The following is a 17522-nucleotide window of genomic DNA, read 5'->3' on the forward strand; positions in this document are numbered from 1 at the left end:
TTGCGACTCCATAATAAAAATATTAAACTCTTATTTTCTACATTTCTTACACATAATATCCTCTTATTCAATAACAAAAAATATATATTGCATATTTTTAAAAATATTTATAATATTTAAATTATATAAAAAGTTTGTAATATTAATATTATTTCAACTCTATACAAATTTAATATATATGTATATATATCTTATGGGAACCATTTAAAAGAAATTTTTAAATTGACTTGAATTATATAGCTTTTAAATAAAAGTATTATTAAAAAGAAAAATAACTAAATGATGTTTAATTTCACGGGACGGGTAATATGATGGGACGGGTAATATGATGGGACGGGTTTGGGTTGATATTTATAAAAGATAGTATACCACGGGTGAAATCCTAAAATTAACAATCAAAATAATCTATCAAACAAATTACATTTTGATTTTTTTAAGAAAATATAGCCCCGCGGTGTACCGCGGGTTAAAATCTAGTAAATTACAAATACGAATACGAATACAAAGACCCACCACCAAATTCGACCGTTGCTCATAACGTTCCAAAAAAAAAAAAAAAATCCCCAATTTTTTCTTCTTTATTCAAAAAAAGTTTCAATTTTTATTTTCAATCTTCCCATTCCTCTTTCTTCTTCAAGTACACTTATTACTTACCGTTGGATCTCTCCGACTAAGAACCCTAAATTCTTCAATCACGCAATTCGTTTCTTCCCGATCAAAACCCATTTCTTGAATTTCTGTGATTTTCTCATCTGAATCACAAATTCTCAATCTTGAATTCAACAACAATGGCGGCTTTAGCCCCCGGAATCCTTCAAAAGCTAATCGACGGTATGAAAACCGGAGTTAAACCCACCGGAGAACACAGAAGCTCGTTATTACAAGTCACTGATATCGTCCCCGTTGATCTTGACGAGAAGAATCTTATACCCAAACAAGGCTTCTTCATAAAAGTCTCTGATTCTTCTCACTCAATCTACGTTAGTCTTCCTTCTGATCAAGACGACGACGTTCTCAGCAACAAGATGCAGTTAGGTCAGTTTATCTACGTTGATCGGCTTGATCCAGGGACACCTGTTCCGATCATCAAAGGTGCTAGACCGATTCCGGGACGACATCCGTTGCTTGGAACTCCTGAGCCATTGATGAGTACAAGAGGAAAGATTGAGAAAGAGTCTGGGACGAGACCGAGAAGAGGCTCTTGGGGTCAAAACGGTGATGTTTCGTCTCTGTTTGTGTTAAAGCCTGCACCTTTGGATTTTGATCAGTGTACGCCGGCGAAACATAGGCTTGGTACAGGGAGATTCATGGCGGGGTCTCCGGTGGTTATGACTAGAGGGAGATCACCTGGTGGTGTTAGGTGTTCTTATGGAGGAGGGCTTTTGTCGAAAATGGTGGATCTTAAAGGAGAGAGTCCTGCTGCGATGATGAGGAAGAGCTGTGTTGTTCCGCCGAGTTCGAAGTTTCCGAGAAGTAGAAGTGTTTGCGATAGAGAGATGATGGTGAAGAACTCTGTTTCTTCTGTTCTTCTTAGTCCTTTTAAATCCTCTGTAGGTACATTTTGCTCTGTGTTTTCTCTATTGGCTTAAGCTTAAAGGGTTTTGTGGAGAGAGTTAACAATGGCTTAATAATCTTGATTTTGCAGGCAAAGAAAAGCGATTCACCACCTCCGAGTATGCGTACTAGAAGAGCAACAGCAGCTGCTTTGTTGGAAGATGAAAGAGAGGCTCCAAAGTCTACCTCAAAGCTGGCTTCTCCAAAGCATGAATCTAAGTATAGCAAGTTGGAAAAAACAGAGAAGAGTTTGAGTCTACCAGGAAGACTTAGCACACTGAGCAAGGTTTGCATAAATTTGAATGTTATATTCAATGGTTAGGTTCTTTTAAGAATGTGTTTGGTGATACTGAGATATGTCTTTGTATCTGAACAGGAAGCTATGCAGCAGCGAGAGACGGCTCAGAAGATAGCTCTTCAGGCATTGAGAGAAGCTACAGCTACCGAAACAGTCGTTCGTCATCTCAAGTACACACAACAATCTCTTCTTGATCGGTTTCATTGTATGATTTATGGATGTTTGTGTTTGAAATGTTCTTATGAATCTTTTTTGGGAAAATGCAGGACATTTGCCAATCTAAGCAAATCAGCAAAAGCTGATTGTCCGGCTGCGTGCTTCGACAAGTTCTTGGAGTTTCACAGCCAGATATCTGAGACCGTGAACGAAATCGCGTCCATTGAAGCAGCTGCTTCTACTACTGAGAACAAATCTGAGGATGGATCATCGTCGATACTACACGAAATCCCGCACAACTCTATTGATCAGGAGAAAACAACATCAAAGAGAAGAACTGTCCTGAAGCAGCAGCAAAATCACAAGCAAATGAGATCAAACGATGAGAACAAGAACCCCGCAGCTCCTTCTTCCAGGTTAGGAAACACCGCGAGGTTGGTGAAAGAGATAGAGAATGAAGCTGCAAATTGGTTCATGGAGTTTATAGAAAAGGCTTTGGAGAAAGGGATGAAGAAGTGCAGAGACACAAGTGATGCAGATGTTAAGAAGGTTCCACAGTCTCTGATTCTCAAAGTTGTAAACTGGGTGGAAGCAGAACAATGTGCTGATAACACGAAACGACCAGTTCATCCAAGAGCATCACATATCACTAGAAAGCTCAGAATCAAGTTGAAGAATCCATGAACCATAAGCGCGATATCGAGATTTTATGTTGTTTGTTACCACTTCTACGTCTACTGTGAAAAGGCTTTTAGTTTCCACTGCTTATAGAGAGTATTCATGGATTCTATTGTTATTAGTCAAGTTCATATACACATCAATGAAACTAATAAGAGTATGTGTTTATTGATCACACATTTTCATTTAGCTTTATTTGTAAAATGTGTTTGAAGATAAATTATTACTCTCAAAATCTAGAAAACCTAGAGACAAAACAACTCCAGGTTTCCCAAAGCAAAAGTGCAAATCCATTATAAACCAAACTCGATAAATAAGCGTAAGTCCAGCTACTTAAGGGCGAGATACCACCTGGTATGGTTTAGAGCCAGGCCGGGTTCTTGAGGGAAGTGACAACAGCCTTGACTTGCAAGTAATTGTTGAGACTGTAGAGACCTTTCTCTCTTCCAATGCCACTCATCTTATACCCTCCAAATGGAATCGATGCATCAAGAACATCGAAACAGTTAATCCAAACGGTCCCAACCCTGAGTGCTCGCATTAGCCGGTGCGCTGTGTCCAGATTCTGTGTGAACACTCCTGCAGCTAAACCATACCTCGAGTTGTTCGCTCTTGCAATCACCTCATCAAGATCCCTAAGAAACATCAAAATCCATTAGTGAAGTTTAATCAGAAAATATCAACAAAGAGGAAATATTTTGTTTAGCATTTAGATTGTACTTGAATTTCAGTATGGTTTGAACCGGCCCGAAAATCTCGTCTGTGGCTATGAGCATGTCATCCTGCCAAGTTCAATACGGTCCATATAAATCGGTTTTCGCAAGAAACTGTAATGGCAATTGAGTTTTGTTTAAGGGTAACATACTGTTTACTTACTTTAACGTCTGAGAAGACAGTAGGTTGAATGTAGTAACCCTTGGAACCAAGCCGGTCACCTCCAGCTTGTAATGTGGCTCCAGCCTCAACTCCATATTTGATGTACTTCAAGATTTTCTTGAATTGCTCTGAGTCAACCTGTTTTTTGGTCCAATACAAGTTAGGAAAGTTGAAATGTTGTTCTGTTTTTCACCGAGAACGTGGTAAGGTTACGGTTTCTAAATGCTGTTCTGTCTACCTGGGGACCTTGCTCAATGCCTGACTTGAAGGGATCTCCAACATTGCGCTTGAGTGCACGAGCCTTAGCTTTCTCTACAAACTCATCATACACGCGTTCATGTACAAATGTACGCGAACCAGCACAGCAACATTGTCCCTACAAGTTAAGCAGGACAGGTTATACTTATCCATGGAAACCATATAAACCATACATTGAGGTATATTGAGTGATGGTACCTGGTTAAAGAACAAAGCGAAATGTGCAAGCTCAACGGCTTGATCAACATCAGCATCTTCACATACAATGAATGGTGACTTGCCTCCAAGCTCAAGAGTCACTGCCTTAAGGTTACTTTTTGAGGCCAACTCAAGAATAATCTTCCCAACATCAGTAGACCCGGTGAAAGCAACCTGTAGAGTGCAGAGGGATTTATCAGAAATTCTATAGAAGGCATAACTTCTGTCTTTTAATAGAAGAATTTTTCATAGTTTGTCTTTTAAACCTTATCAACGTCCATGTGACTAGCTATAGCTGCACCAGCTGTTGCACCGAATCCAGAAACTATATTCACAACTCCATCAGGAAGTCCAGCCTGTGTCATAAAAATATCAGTTACTTGAGAAAAACATAACATCAATGAAACAAAATCTCACTGAAGAGCACATTGTTACCTCATGAAGAAGTTTTCCAACAAGAAGAGCAGATAAAGGAGTTTGCTCAGCAGTCTTGAGAACAATGGTGTTACCGCAAGCTAAAGCTGGTCCGAGTTTCCAAGAAAGCATGAGAAGAGGGAAGTTCCATGGGATGATTTGTCCAGCGACTCCTATAGGCTCATGCAATGTCTGCACATGGTGTGGACCATCTCCTGGCATTGTCATTCCATGGATCTTGTCTGCCCAACCTAAGAAACTCATCGAAGAACAACACACAAAACTCCTTAAAGAGATCATGAAAAAGTACACAATATGTATCAGTGGTTTCACTCACCAGCATAGTACCGGAACACCCTAGCAAGCATTGGCACTTCAATTTGAACAGATTGTTCATAAGGTTTCCCATTATCCCAAGTCTCAAGAGCAGCAATCTCATCGTTATGTTTCTCGATTAAATCCGCGAAACGAAACAGTATCTTTGATCTCTCCTGAAGAAATTAACAAAGCTAAGAGTCATTTCAAAAGCACAAATAAACACAAAAGATAAGTACAGACAAAGTTGTTATATACATAAGCAGTCATTCTAGGCCATGGTCCTTCATCAAAAGCCTTTCGTGCAGCTGCAACCGCGCGGTTCACGTCTTCTGCATCACCTTCAGCTACCTGAGCAATCACTTCTCCATTCCTTGGATCCAAAGTAGGGAAAGTTTTTCCTGTAATTTCAAAACAATCAAGTATCAATATATTAACGAACTTTTCAGATATTGACAAGGGTAAACATTTCTTACCTGACACTGCATCAACGAATCTTCCACCGATTAGAAGCTGTGTGTGTTCGACTTTCACTGGTGGTGTAATAGTGTTTTCAACAGCAGCAGCGGCGTTACTGTATCTTTGAGCTCCTCTGTTCATTCCTGAAGAAACAAACAAGAACGCATCTAAATGAGATCAAGATAATCAAATCTATATCGAGAAGTAACCACAAAAATCTGAAAAACTCGTTGATCATGGATCCGAATAGAGAAAATGAAAACAGAACGATCTCGATCATCAAGATACACACAAGGAACAGAGCAAATAACTATGACAGAGAAGCAATGACTCTACAAAATGGATCGGATCGCATTTAGATACCTCTAAGAGAGAAGAGAGAAGGTGATGAGGACATGAAAGAGCGAGAGAGCAGCGAAGAAACTCTTCTTGATGCCATGGCTAAGTTTCTTTCTTCTTCTTCTCTTTCTCACGGTGATGGTCGCTTTTGTATTGGTGTGAGAGCTCTGTTTTATGGTAGCAAGCACACGAGTAATGATACTTTCACATTTAAGTAACGAACATAAGGAAGAACCATTTCAGGGATCAAAATATCACATTCATTCCCCACTTGTCGTCGACACAAGAGTCAAATCAAAAGTTCGTGTCTACACTAAAATATATAATATCATTTTATTAATCATTCGTTTCTATCTTTTCTTTTACTTAGTAGTACCATAATCTTCGGAGTTATAGTTGTAATTGTAGTATCATAGATATATTAAGAATGTGCTGACAAAAGAAGTAAACTAGAATATTTTTACAGAAAATATTTAAAATTAACATCATAGAAAATAATTAATTGTTAAAACGATATTTAAGTGTGGGAATGGAGATTTTATCAAAAGAAAAGTGTGAATGGTGACTTAAAAAAGTGTGGTACGGCATCGAAAGGCGTAAGTGAAAAGTATTACGTCCCGATTATTTTGAAGTGATTTGAGTGGTTCACCTACCACACTAAAAATAGGTGATTATTTTACTTATATCGTTAATCTCAATATCAGTAGGATAAATGATTAGTTATGGTATAATATAGTGGTTCACTTTGTGTGTTGGCATTAAAGATTACGTTTTAAATTGTTATTATAGGTTTGTATAGAGATAATATCATATTTTTAGTGATAATTTGTTACCAAAAATATTTCTTGGTTAACACTAAGTTATGATCTTGACAATGTGTCAATGTTACATTACGTGTAACTTAGTTTGGACCCAGCCTTACAAAAACAGAACAATTCGATGGATAAGGCTATATTTTAGCCATAAATCTCCTTATTACTAGGTTTTTTATAGCCTTTTTTTTTTTTTGGGTTGAAACAACACTTTTATAAAAACAAATGAGGACAAATTTATCTAAAATTGACAGAAACTTATATGGGTTAGTAGTTAGCTATGAAAACTTATATGATCGCTAAAAATGCCAATGCACATTGATTATCACGTTTTCATATTTCAAATTATAAAAAAACTTAAATTCTTTTGGGGATTTCCAAACATCTTTTCATGCATAACCAAATATCTTATCATAGTGCATAGACATTGTGGATACGTAAACGTATTTCTTTTTGTTCATTTATAGAAAATCATTTTAGCATTTACTTGTTTATCCCTACCAAAATTTCTTTTAATAGACAGATAAAAAGAAGAGATTATCGTGTTCGTATAAGATTCGGCCCTATTAGAAACATATATATATTATAAATAGACCGTACGGCGTACGTTCGAAATGGCTAACATGAACTAGGAACAAACGTATGAAACTGAAACATCATTATTATTAAAGTAGAGCTGAAATAATGTGGATTTCTCATTAAATGAAAACAATGTACATAATGTTATTTATATACAAGTGTAATTAATCTAAACCGGTGATAACAAACCCGATTATCTAAATATACTCCAATACACCTCCCTCAAGCTTCTGAAATAGAACTGTGGTCAGATGAAAAGAAGTTTGAAATGGACATATGTTGAAGAAGAGAATGGAATGGTCCTAGATGGAGAGCTTTAGTCAAAATATCAGCATGCTGATTCTCAGTTGTAACATGAAACAACTTCAGAAATCCATTCTCGACCTGATCTCTTGTGATGTGACAATCAATCTCTATATGTTTGGTGCGTTCATGAAACACCGGATTTGTAGCTATGTGTATAGCAGATTTGTTGTCACAAAAAAGTTTTATATTATAGAAGTATATAGATAGGTACCAAATCTTCTTATTCCAAAAACAATTGAAAAAGATTATAAATTTTAGAATTGGTATAACTAAACCAAACCAATTGAGAATGTGGGAATATTTCTCGTCCGTCCATGTTCATAACACAAGTCAGGTCTCATTTTGGCGTATGAGAATTTTGCACGTGAGATAGCGCGTGGTGTAAACGTGCGAAAAAGCGAGTGAGCATCAAAGACACGAATAAAAACAGAACATAAAAAGCCAAAAAGCTTCTCTTTAAAGAAATAAAATAAAACAAAAAAGGCCCAAAAGTTAAAGAAACGATATATTCGAGGCAAAAGTAGAATTATCATCACATAATAATTTCCCAATTTCACTAACGTTGAAAAAAATAATAATAAAAAATGAAATGATATGTTCAGTGTTACGCTCTTCTCTTCCTTATATCTTCAGCTTCACTTCACATCAAAATCACCACCTCTCCTCAAAAACCCTAATTCCTCTCTCTCATTTCTCGGAGATATTCACCAGAGCATTAACCATGGATGCTAAAGAATCCTCCGCCACCGATTTGAAAAGACCGAGAGAAGAGGATGATAACGGCGCCGCCGCAACCATGGAGACGGAGAACGGAGATCAGAAAAAGGAGCCTGCTTGTTTCTCCACTGTCATTCCTGGCTGGTTCTCTGAAATGAGTCCTATGTGGCCAGGTCTTCTTTTATTCCTCTCTCAAAACAAATTCTGGCTTCTTATAATTAAAAAGCTCAACTTTTTTATTAGTTTTGAAATTAAAAAGCTGAACTTTTTAATTGGTTTGAGATGCAGGAGAAGCACACTCATTGAAGGTTGAGAAAGTTTTGTTTCAAGGGAAATCAGATTATCAAGATGTGATTGTTTTCCAGGTAAGGAGAAAAAAAAAAGGAATCATTTCTCTGTTTTTGTGTTGTTTCTTTGCTTAATTTGATTGGATTTGTGTGTGTTGTTAGTCTGCAACATATGGAAAAGTTTTGGTTTTGGATGGAGTAATCCAACTTACCGAGAGAGATGAATGTGCCTATCAAGAAATGATCACTCATCTTCCTTTGTGCTCTATTCCTAACCCTAAGAAGGTATAAATCAATCCTTTTAGAACCATTTTCACTCTGTTCCTTTGCCTGTGACCTTTGTTGCATTTTGGGTTGTGTGTGTGTTGTTTGGGTAATCAAAAAGTCTATAGCTTTGGAATGTAATGAAAGGTTTTTTAAGTTTGCATTTTTCTTCTCCGGTAAAGTAGGATGATTAAATCATTAGTTATGGGAGAAATAGAGAAACCAGAGTTCCTTTTATCAGATGTGAATATAGAAACTACTTGAGTTGGCATAAATGATTACATTCCAGGGTGGTGATAGGAATGTCCACTAGAGAAAAGGTAGATGATTACCATTTTTTTGCTTTTTAAATGTACAAACTTTGATGGCCTCCTGAGAAAAAAGGTACATAGTCCCATGTTCTCTTCTGGCAAAGTTAGAGAACTCAAGTAAACTTTATTGGATAATAATATTATGATAGAAATTTGTTTCAATGGGCTTAAATGATTATCCTTTAGCTTGTTAATGGGGACTTGTTTGAGAAAAGGTAGATAATCAAAGCTTCTTACATTCATAGTTGCTTTTGCTCCCAAGTATAAGAATTGGGTAGTCTAACTATTTTGGGTTTGTGGTAAAGTGGAGCAGCTAGAAATGTTGGTTGTGCTTTTAGCTAGTAAAGCTATAAGCCAGAGTGTATCTGATCAATGCCTTTCTAGTTTTTCCATAGGTCTTAGTTATTGGAGGAGGAGATGGAGGTGTCCTGCGGGAAGTTGCACGCCATGCTTCTGTTGAGCAGATTGACATGTGTGAAATTGATAAAATGGTGGTCGACGTGAGTGGCCACTTACTTTTCACCTTTCCTGCATCTCTATTTCGATAAATGCCTTGTTATATGAAACAATGAACTTTTGGATGTGTATTTTAGTTTAATTTGATTCCACCTACTGGGAATTTTCAGGTGTCTAAGCAATTTTTCCCTGATGTAGCAATTGGATACGAGGATCCTCGCGTGAACCTTGTCATTGGCGATGGTACAATACTGGCGCTTTAGATACATTTTGCCATTTTAAATTCAAATATTTTCAAACTGATCAGTTAATGAATAATTGCAGGTGTTGCTTTCTTGAAGAATGCTGCTGAAGGATCATACGATGCGGTTATTGTTGACTCTTCAGATCCAATCGGTAACTACTACAATCATATTTTTCATCAGAAACCACATTAACCCTTGCTGTTATGTTGAACAAAACTAAAAAGCAGCTTTACTTATTTTTATGCTTGCTGGTGTGTGTTAGGTCCTGCAAAGGAGCTATTTGAGAAACCCTTCTTCCAATCCGTGGCTAGAGCTCTTCGTCCTGGTGGGGTTGTGTGTACTCAGGCTGAAAGCTTGTGGCTTCACATGGACATCATCGAAGACATTGTTGCAAACTGCCGTGAGATCTTCAAGGGTTCTGTGAACTATGCCTGGACCAGCGTTCCAACATACCCCAGGCATGTTTAATGACCTTTAACATCAATCTCTCTCCTTTTTGTGTGATTATAACTTTAAAATGTGTATCATCTCACACTTTTCTTATTTTCAGTGGGGTTATTGGATTTATGCTTTGTTCTACTGAGGGACCTGATGTTGACTTCAAACACCCACTGAACCCAATTGACGAGAGCTCAAGCAAATCAAATGGACCTTTGAAGTTTTACAATGCCGAGGTAAGAAAAAATCTCTCGATATACTATTTCATGCGGTCTAGACACTCGAATTCTTAGCTTATGCTCTCATTTCTTCGGGGTTTCAGATTCATTCAGCCGCATTCTGCTTGCCTTCTTTCGCCAAGAAGGTAATTGAGTCAAAAGCCAATTGAAAAGAGAAAGAAAACTAATCTGGAGGATCGTTGAATTTATCAAGAATAAAAGCATTTTACTGTTTTTAGAATGTTCTGTTGTTTCATGCATGTTTCTGTAACACATTGCAAGAGCTGCAAAAGTGACTATGTCTTCTTTTAGCATAATAGCATTACACATTTACATAGTAGCAAATCCTATTTACAACATGTTCTTATGCTTTTGCGATGAAGCTGAGAAGTCACCTTTCTGTTTTTTTTACGATTTATTATAAAGATTCACACTTTGAATTGATCTCAGCCAAACTCGTTAAGCAGCAAGAATTTTAGCTTGTTCAACATCATGCTTCTTCCTCGAAACCATAGTTTTACAATCATGGTAACAAGCAAGACAAGTCACCCATTTAAGCAAATTCCCAACACAAATCAAGCCTACATAGAAACCAGTGTACATCACTCCATTTCCACTCGCACTGCATTTGGAGTATAAACATGGCATCCTCATCGCAAGACTGAAGACCAAGAACATTAACATCAACCAGAGGTCACGCTTCTCATGTCCTTTTCTATACCAAGCTGAAAGAGACAGAGCATCGCTTCCATAAATGCCTTGATCATCTTCGTCTTCTTCCAAGACCGAAACAACCAAACCCATGTTCCAACCGGAGCTCCACTTGCTGAGCTTTGCAGTCAGAACTATAAAGAGAGTACACTGAATCAGAAGAGTCAGCACCACCACCACGTCGAACAGCCCTGCTGCCTGGTAGTGGAACCTTTTGTATTCGCGTGAGAGATAAGGAATGGATACGTAGTTGGTAGAACCAGAGAGAAACTGAAGAAAAAAGAACAAGAAAAGGAAAAGAAAAACAGAGGTTGACCAAAGGAGGACATAAAGAGATGTGATCAGACAACCACCTACTCTGTTCTGACATATTTTGACAGATCTGCCAACCAAATGTAGCAGCCCTAACGGCTCTTCCTTGGATGTGTAAACAATCGAAGATGCTGCAACGATTGTTGTGGTAGTAAGAAGGTCAAGAATGGTGTAGGGGAAAAAGTAGAGCAGAGATGTCTGAATCAGCCATGGAATCATATCATTCTTTTTCTCTGATATGAGAATCAGATCATTCTCTGGCAAGTCCTCTCCAAGAGTGAGTAGTTTGAAGAGGAATTGGGAAGTGAGAGAGACAGTGGTTTGGAGTGAGAGCTCAAAGAAGATCAAGAAACAAAACAGTGGGAGAGAGCAGAGGCATAGGAAGAGCAAGAGATTGCTATTACCGAAGAGTAGCTTCGCAGCTAGTTTTAGAAGTTCGATGACACTTAGCTTCTCTTCGCTCTTGGTCTCCATCTGTTGATCTCTTTTCTCACAATAGAAGTTGAAGAAGAAGACTAATCACAGATCTGTATATGAAGTAGGACATGTAACTATGTAAGTACTAATTAGTCTTAATATATTAGTGTCCTTCATTGACGTTGACTTGTTGACTTTGTCTACAAGCCACCGTATGTTAATGTTTGACTAGTAGGGTTTTACTAGATAAGCTTAAAATGTCTTCTGATTTGAGAACTATAAAAAACTTCAATTTGTTATTTAAAGTATAGGGCAAAAGCTATTGGTGATAGAGAAATTGTTAAAGATTTGGTCACAAACAATTTCTCTATGTAGCAAAAGCCTTGGCTTTTGATCCAATCTCCACATCACCCTTCTTCCTCAAAACCCTTGTGTTACAATCATGGTAACAAACAACACAAGACACCCATTTAACCACATTCCCAACACAAATCAAACCTACATAGAGACCAGTGTACAACACTCCATTCCCACTCAGACTTTCACTGCATTTGTAGTATAAACATGGCATCCTCGTCACAAGAGCGCCGACCAAGAACATCAGCATCATCCATAGGTCACGCTTCTCTTGTCCTCTTAAGTACCAAGCTGAAAGAGACAAAGCACTGCTTCCATAGATGCCTTTACCATCTTCTTCCTCCTCTAAGACCGAAACAACCATACTAATGTAAGAAATCGAAGATGCTGCAACGATCGTGGTGGTGGTAAGGAGGTCGATAATAGTGTAGGGAAAGAAGTAGAGTAGAGATGTCTGCACCAACCATGGAATAAGATCATTCTCCGATAAGTCTTCCTCAGAATTGACTAGTTTGGAGAGGTATGTGGAAGCGAGTGAGACAGTAGTTTGGAGGGAGAGCTCGAAGAAGATCAAGAAACAAAACAGTGGGAGGGAGCAGAAGAAGAGGAAGAGAGCGAGATTGATGTTACCAAAGAGTAGCTGCGCAGCTCGTTTTAGTAGTTCGATGATACTTAGCTTCTCATCGCTCTTCGTCTCCATTTGTTTATCTCTTTCTTCTCACAATGGAAGAAGGGAAGTCACAGATCTGTATGTGTAGTGGAACATGTAATGGCAAAAGTTGAGTAATTTAATGGTCGTCCTTCATTGACGTTGACTTCTTGACTTCGTCTACAAGTCACTCACTGTATGTAATGTTTGATTTAGTAGTGGGGTTTTACTAGATAAGCTTCAAGTCTATTGGATTGCGACTTCTGGTTTGGTCCACAAGTCCACTTACCCCAAGAATTGTCAATTTAGAACTATTTACACTTCATTTTGTAATTACATTACAATGAGCAGAAACCTTGATCTAAGTATTGGAGATAACAGTGAAAACCAGTAAATCTAAGACGTGCCAATATCATTCTTGTGGAAACATATATTTTAATTTCATTTTTTTATGTTAGAGATAAGATAATAAAAAAAAACTTTACATTGTATAAGTGTACATTAAAATCTCATATCAAACACAACTCAATAATATAACAACTTTCAATGAATACTTGGCCAAGCCATGAACACTGATAGGTCTCACACAACAATACATTAAAATGGAATATGACCTTAAGGGTATAAACGGAGCAACTATAACGAAAGCTTGATGAAGAGGGCAGTGGCGCTATTGGTCATGTAGAAATTGTTTAAGATTCGAGAGCTTTGGTTTGATCTAAGACAATTTATCTATGCAACAAAAGTCTTAGCTTTTGATCCAATCTCCACATCACCTTTCTTCTCCAAAACCTTGGCTCTACAATCTTCATAAAACACTACACAAGCCACCCATTTGATCATATTCCCAACACAGATCAAACCCACATAGAAACTCGTGTACAGCACTCTATGTCCATTCGAACTCTCAGTGCATTTGAAGCAAAAACATGGCATCCTCATCGCAATAGCGAAGACCAAGAACACCAGCATCACTTGGAGACCGCGCTTCTCATGTCCTTTTCCATATTTAGCAGAGATCGTCAGGGCATCGGTTCCATAGATGTTTTGACCTTCTTCTTGATCTTCTTCTAACACCGAGATAACCAAACCCATGTTCCATCCCGCACTCCACTTGCTGAACATCGCCAGCAAAACGAGATAGATAGCACCATGAAACATAGCCATAACTGCATCAAACAACATCCTTACCGGATCGTCGAAGCGGCTGCTTCTGTAATAACCTCCGCTATCTTCATCCAGATCGATATAATAGTAGTGTGAGTAGTCTCCTAATCCGATCAGAGAAATGATGTAGAAATAGTTCGTTGCTACAAAGAAGAAACCAAAGAGAACAGGGGTTGACATCAGAAGGATGTACAGAGAGGTGATCAGACAACCTTCAAGTCTGTTTTGACATATCTCTACGGTTCTCCGAACCAATTGACCGAACCTTAACGGTTCCTCCTCGGACGTGTGAACAATCCAAGATGCGGAGACTATTATGGTGGTGGTGAGGAGGTCTAGAAGGCTGTAAGGGAACAAGTAGAGTAGAAATGTCTGGATAAGCAATGGAAGCAGATTCTCCGACAAGGCAGCATCTCGAGGAACGTAGTAGTAATTCCAATTATTGAGTTGTCGAACGAGGTATTGAGAAGCGAATGAGACAGTGGTTTGGAGTGAGAGCTCGAAGAAGATCAAGAAACAAAAGAGAGGGAGAGAGCAAAGGCAGAGGAAGAGAACGAGATTGATGTTACCCCATAGAAGCTTTGTTGCTCGTTTGAGTACGTTGATGTAACCTAGATCCTCCTCGATCTTCATCTCCTTTAGCAGTTATTATCTTCTTACCAAAGAATAAGGGAGATCACAGATCTATAGATTGTTTAGTCGTTCTTCATTGGTTGACTTTAACGTTGACGTTGACTTAAGACCTTGCTAGTGGCTACATTTCACTTTCATGTAAAATTTAATGCAAGTAAAAAGCCTTTGAACCAAATTTCCACAAAACACAATTTAGAAAAGCATTCACATGAAAGGATGTTGCAGCCGAAGAAGAACAGATTAAAAGTCAAGACTCATTAGTATGTATGACTATATCGAAAAGAAAAGCAGAAGTTGGAAACTAAATCATGATCACAAAAGACTACGCTAACAGATTTTCACAAGCAATACAAAAAGAAGCATCCTCAAAAGGGTTTAATGTAAGTGTGTGATCCACCAACAGATGTGTGCAAAGTTGACCGAAAACAAAAGTGAGCAGAGAACCCAAGGGGTGATAAAGCAGCTGAGAGCGAGGGAGATGAAGAGGAAGGGGCGGGGTGAAGAAACAGCTTTGTCTTTCTCCTTAGAAGCTTGGTTTGCAGATTGGGGTAAGAGTTGTGAGTAAAGAGCAGGGCAATCTAAAAGTCACACAATGTAACAAGCAAATCTAGCTGATGATGGTCGAGTTGACGATGCAGATTCATAGCAAAGCTAAGTTGAGGGGAGAGTAAGATGCAGCGCAGCTGCGGAGAGATCCCAGTATCTTACCCGATAAATCATACCTCACAAGGGAAAAAGAGTGGAAACAGTTGAGCCTTTTAGATATGTCACACATATTATATGATAAGGTAAGTGCATTCAACAAGACACAAAACACATTTTATGGATACGAAAGAACGACCTCAAGTGTAGGGGTTCAAGCACGCTGAGTGAAGACAGCAAGCCAGCGCGTTCAACGCTAGTGCGTGTTAAAGAGAATAAGTCAAGACGGCTGTTGGAAAACAGCTTGAAGGAGAATTCACCAAATCCAATTGTCTAATAAAACACGAACACATCAATGACATGTCTACCATGCTCAACAACCAATCCTAGTAGAACTATCCTAAAGAGGGCCAAACATAGCAGATATAGCATCATAGCATAGAAGTTTTAATATCTTCTTTCTCTTCAGGGTCCAGTTTCACACCCTGCAAGAAACGCAAAGAATATATACCTTATATCAAATATACTTCAAACGTTATTCAGATTTACATAGAGAATGCTGAAGTTGAGTCATGCAGATTGAGAAAACCTAAAACCAAGAAAAGGAAAGAACTTTTACCCATTGGCATATGGCGAACGTCGACCATAGGGTGAGTCTCTGCGGCGAGGAGAATCCCGGCGAGAACCACGATAAGGAGGGGATCTGCTGTAGCTCCGCCCACGGCGAGGTGGAGTAACACTGCGACGCCTTGGAGGAGATCTTCTTCCACGCGGGCTTATACTCCTGAACAAAATCGATTCAGAGGATCAAAAATGTGACATACATCAAGAAAGGTAAGGTACGATTAACATTAACAACTCAGGCAGGCCCTATAATTGATTACAAAATCCAATAAATGCAATTTCAATGGAAATGTTAACACTTTACGCAGCTATTTTAAAATACAGGACAAGAACTCTATAAGTCACAACTTCGTTTATACATGAAAACCAGACTCCTACTACAATGGACTAAATGACATAATATCTCATCTAATATTTAAGCAGCTCAATAAGAATGTTTTAGCTGGACTCACCTGCGTCCATACCCATAATCTGGACTCCTACGACGACGAGGACTAGGACTTCTACGCCTCACAGAGCCTCGACCACGGCGACACTCCCGAGCAAAATGTCCAAGCTCACCACACTCATAGCACTTAGAATCCTCAATACCGCCACGACGGCCACCACCGCCTCCACGACCTCCTTTATCTTTGTGAGAAAGCTCCACACGCCACCCATTCTTTCCTGAAGTACATGCCTCAATCGTTACATGATAATTCAAGGCAACAAGAAATTAAGATAATTCAGAGATCTAATAAGAAGAAACACTAACGATCCAATGCCCTAATTGCATCCAAAGCATCTCTCTCGTCATCGAACTCGAGGAAAGCGTAACCAGGAGGCCTACGAGCTACCCAAACACTGCGATTTTTTAAGATCAAGAGTCAAAATTCGTATGGTTTGATACAAAATAGAGTACATGTCTTAAAGGTCAGAGATATGAATTACTTGCGTAGAACGCCGAAGATTCTGAATTCGTCTTCGAGTTCTCTTTCGGTGACCCTTGGGTCCAAATTCCCGACGTAAACCCTCGTCATGATGCAAAATCAGCCAAATCTGAACGAAAGAGAATTGAGTTTTGTGAAGAAATAGGGATATGGACAATAGTTAGAGCAAGAAGTCGACATGGTACCTGAGATTCTTGGTCCTGAGCGGCGAAGCGGGATGGTTTAGGGTTCAGACTTCAGACTTAAGACCTCGGCGAGGAAAGAAAGAAAGAAGTTATTTTAATTACAATATAAAAAGTAAATATTTTTTTGTTTTTTTTCCCCAAAAGTAAATATTTTTTACATCCTATTATTTGGTCATTTATAATGTTTTTCAACATATTTATTCTTTTCCATTACATTAGAAACAGAATTGAATATAGAATTATAGAAATAAAAATATACTAAAAATATATTTTTCGGTTATCCTTATTTGGGGATTTTGCTCTTTTTTAATAGTTTGTGGATTTCGCCATTTTTCGGACTATAAAAATGTAAATTATCATGCGTTTTATATGTTATGTTTGGGTTTAGTCGGTTTCATTTGTTATTAGAGTTTAGTATTTGGTATAAATTACGTATTTTTGCAAAAAATATCATATATATGTAAGTGTTAAAAAATAGCAAGTTAGTAAGATTTTAGTAAAAATGGTATTTTCAAAAGATTTTGATTAAAAATGGTAAAATCAACAATAATCCCTATTCATAAACAAATTAATTTTCACATTAGCTATATATTGTTATTTGTTAGTTGTTACCATGACAGCCCCCGTTTCTCTCTCGATTAGGTCTAGCCGCCGTTGAAGAAAAAAAAAAAAAAAAACAAATTTCAGTCTTGCCTCTTCGGTGGTCGGTGCTTCTCGC

The 17522-nt window shown here is 38.2% G+C and overlaps 7 protein-coding genes across 8 annotated transcripts; 2 read left to right on the forward strand and 5 right to left on the reverse strand.

Moving 5' to 3' along the window:
• The first annotated feature begins 547 nt into the window (after positions 1-547).
• On the forward strand, positions 548-2854 carry LOC9326658. The gene is made up of 4 exons (XM_002890550.2): positions 548-1550; positions 1646-1840; positions 1931-2022; positions 2119-2854. The coding sequence occupies exons 1-4, from the start codon at positions 789-791 to the stop codon at positions 2690-2692; spliced, it is 1623 nt and encodes a 540-aa protein (XP_002890596.1). The 5' UTR covers positions 548-788; the 3' UTR covers positions 2693-2854.
• LOC9326659 (aldehyde dehydrogenase family 2 member B7, mitochondrial) lies at positions 2830-5807 on the reverse strand. The gene is made up of 11 exons (XM_021014112.1): positions 5570-5807; positions 5224-5349; positions 5006-5148; positions 4770-4923; positions 4454-4683; positions 4285-4374; positions 4019-4192; positions 3801-3938; positions 3563-3700; positions 3407-3468; positions 2830-3321 (listed from the first exon to the last, which is right to left on the reverse strand). Exons 1-11 carry the CDS (start codon positions 5643-5645, stop codon positions 3048-3050), a joined length of 1605 nt encoding a protein of 534 aa, XP_020869771.1. The 5' UTR covers positions 5646-5807; the 3' UTR covers positions 2830-3047.
• A 2009-nt stretch (positions 5808-7816) lies between these two features.
• On the forward strand, positions 7817-10572 carry LOC9329369 (spermidine synthase 1). The gene is made up of 9 exons (XM_002890551.2): positions 7817-8132; positions 8248-8324; positions 8409-8531; positions 9217-9321; positions 9448-9520; positions 9602-9673; positions 9785-9980; positions 10073-10196; positions 10283-10572. Exons 1-9 carry the CDS (start codon positions 7832-7834, stop codon positions 10346-10348), a joined length of 1137 nt encoding a protein of 378 aa, XP_002890597.1. The 5' UTR covers positions 7817-7831; the 3' UTR covers positions 10349-10572.
• Positions 10565-11820, reverse strand: LOC9326660. Its single transcript, XM_002893262.2, has one exon. The coding sequence runs from the start codon at positions 11673-11675 to the stop codon at positions 10638-10640; it is 1038 nt and encodes a 345-aa protein (XP_002893308.1). The 5' UTR covers positions 11676-11820; the 3' UTR covers positions 10565-10637.
• Positions 11821-11895: 75 nt separating this feature from the next.
• On the reverse strand, positions 11896-12790 carry LOC9329370. The gene has a single exon (XM_002893263.2). The coding sequence runs from the start codon at positions 12673-12675 to the stop codon at positions 11986-11988; it is 690 nt and encodes a 229-aa protein (XP_002893309.1). The 5' UTR covers positions 12676-12790; the 3' UTR covers positions 11896-11985.
• A 300-nt stretch (positions 12791-13090) lies between these two features.
• Positions 13091-14547, reverse strand: LOC9329371. The gene has a single exon (XM_002893264.2). The coding sequence runs from the start codon at positions 14422-14424 to the stop codon at positions 13357-13359; it is 1068 nt and encodes a 355-aa protein (XP_002893310.1). The 5' UTR covers positions 14425-14547; the 3' UTR covers positions 13091-13356.
• A 117-nt stretch (positions 14548-14664) lies between these two features.
• On the reverse strand, positions 14665-16913 carry LOC9329372 (serine/arginine-rich splicing factor RSZ21). 2 transcript variants are annotated; one of them, XM_021010793.1, is made up of 6 exons: positions 16805-16912; positions 16621-16728; positions 16445-16533; positions 16143-16356; positions 15686-15850; positions 14665-15551 (listed from the first exon to the last, which is right to left on the reverse strand). In XM_021010793.1, exons 2-6 carry the CDS (start codon positions 16707-16709, stop codon positions 15545-15547), a joined length of 564 nt encoding a protein of 187 aa, XP_020866452.1. In that variant the 5' UTR covers positions 16710-16728; positions 16805-16912; the 3' UTR covers positions 14665-15544. The 2 variants fall into 2 exon arrangements, with proteins under 2 accessions (XP_020866452.1, XP_020866453.1); XM_021010794.1 differs by lacking the exon at positions 14665-15551 and having other exon boundaries at positions 15682-15850; positions 16805-16913.
• Between the last annotated feature and the right edge of the window lie 609 nt (positions 16914-17522).

This window comes from Arabidopsis lyrata (genome assembly GCF_000004255.2).
Source record: "Arabidopsis lyrata subsp. lyrata unplaced genomic scaffold ARALYscaffold_1, whole genome shotgun sequence".
NCBI lineage: Eukaryota > Viridiplantae > Streptophyta > Magnoliopsida > Brassicales > Brassicaceae > Arabidopsis > Arabidopsis lyrata.

Bases quoted from the DNA above. Each gene is read 5' to 3' on its own strand.
- LOC9326658 (XM_002890550.2), top strand. From the start codon at position 789: ATGGCGGCTTTAGCCCCCGGAATCCTTCAAAAGCTAATCGACGGTATG. The intron at 1,551-1,645 runs GTAGGTACATTT...TTGATTTTGCAG, and splicing joins TTAGTCCTTTTAAATCCTCT to GCAAAGAAAAGCGATTCACC. The intron at 2,023-2,118 runs GTACACACAACA...GGGAAAATGCAG, and splicing joins ACAGTCGTTCGTCATCTCAA to GACATTTGCCAATCTAAGCA.
- LOC9326659 (XM_021014112.1), bottom strand. From the start codon at position 5,645: ATGGCATCAAGAAGAGTTTCTTCGCTGCTCTCTCGCTCTTTCATGTCC. The intron at 5,350-5,569 runs GTATCTAAATGC...TTGTTTCTTCAG, and splicing joins TTCTCTCTTCTCTCTTAGAG to GAATGAACAGAGGAGCTCAA. The intron at 4,684-4,769 runs GTGAGTGAAACC...TGAGTTTCTTAG, and splicing joins GGTGTTCCGGTACTATGCTG to GTTGGGCAGACAAGATCCAT.
- LOC9329369 (XM_002890551.2), top strand. From the start codon at position 7,832: ATGATATGTTCAGTGTTACGCTCTTCTCTTCCTTATATCTTCAGCTTC. The intron at 8,532-9,216 runs GTATAAATCAAT...GTTTTTCCATAG, and splicing joins CTATTCCTAACCCTAAGAAG to GTCTTAGTTATTGGAGGAGG. The intron at 9,521-9,601 runs GTACAATACTGG...GAATAATTGCAG, and splicing joins GAACCTTGTCATTGGCGATG to GTGTTGCTTTCTTGAAGAAT.
- LOC9326660 (XM_002893262.2), bottom strand. From the start codon at position 11,675: ATGGAGACCAAGAGCGAAGAGAAGCTAAGTGTCATCGAACTTCTAAAA.
- LOC9329370 (XM_002893263.2), bottom strand. From the start codon at position 12,675: ATGGAGACGAAGAGCGATGAGAAGCTAAGTATCATCGAACTACTAAAA.
- LOC9329371 (XM_002893264.2), bottom strand. From the start codon at position 14,424: ATGAAGATCGAGGAGGATCTAGGTTACATCAACGTACTCAAACGAGCA.
- LOC9329372 (XM_021010793.1), bottom strand. From the start codon at position 16,709: ATGACGAGGGTTTACGTCGGGAATTTGGACCCAAGGGTCACCGAAAGA. The intron at 16,357-16,444 runs GTTAGTGTTTCT...CATGTACTTCAG, and splicing joins TGCAATTAGGGCATTGGATC to GAAAGAATGGGTGGCGTGTG. The intron at 15,851-16,142 runs GTGAGTCCAGCT...GATTTTGTTCAG, and splicing joins GATTATGGGTATGGACGCAG to GAGTATAAGCCCGCGTGGAA.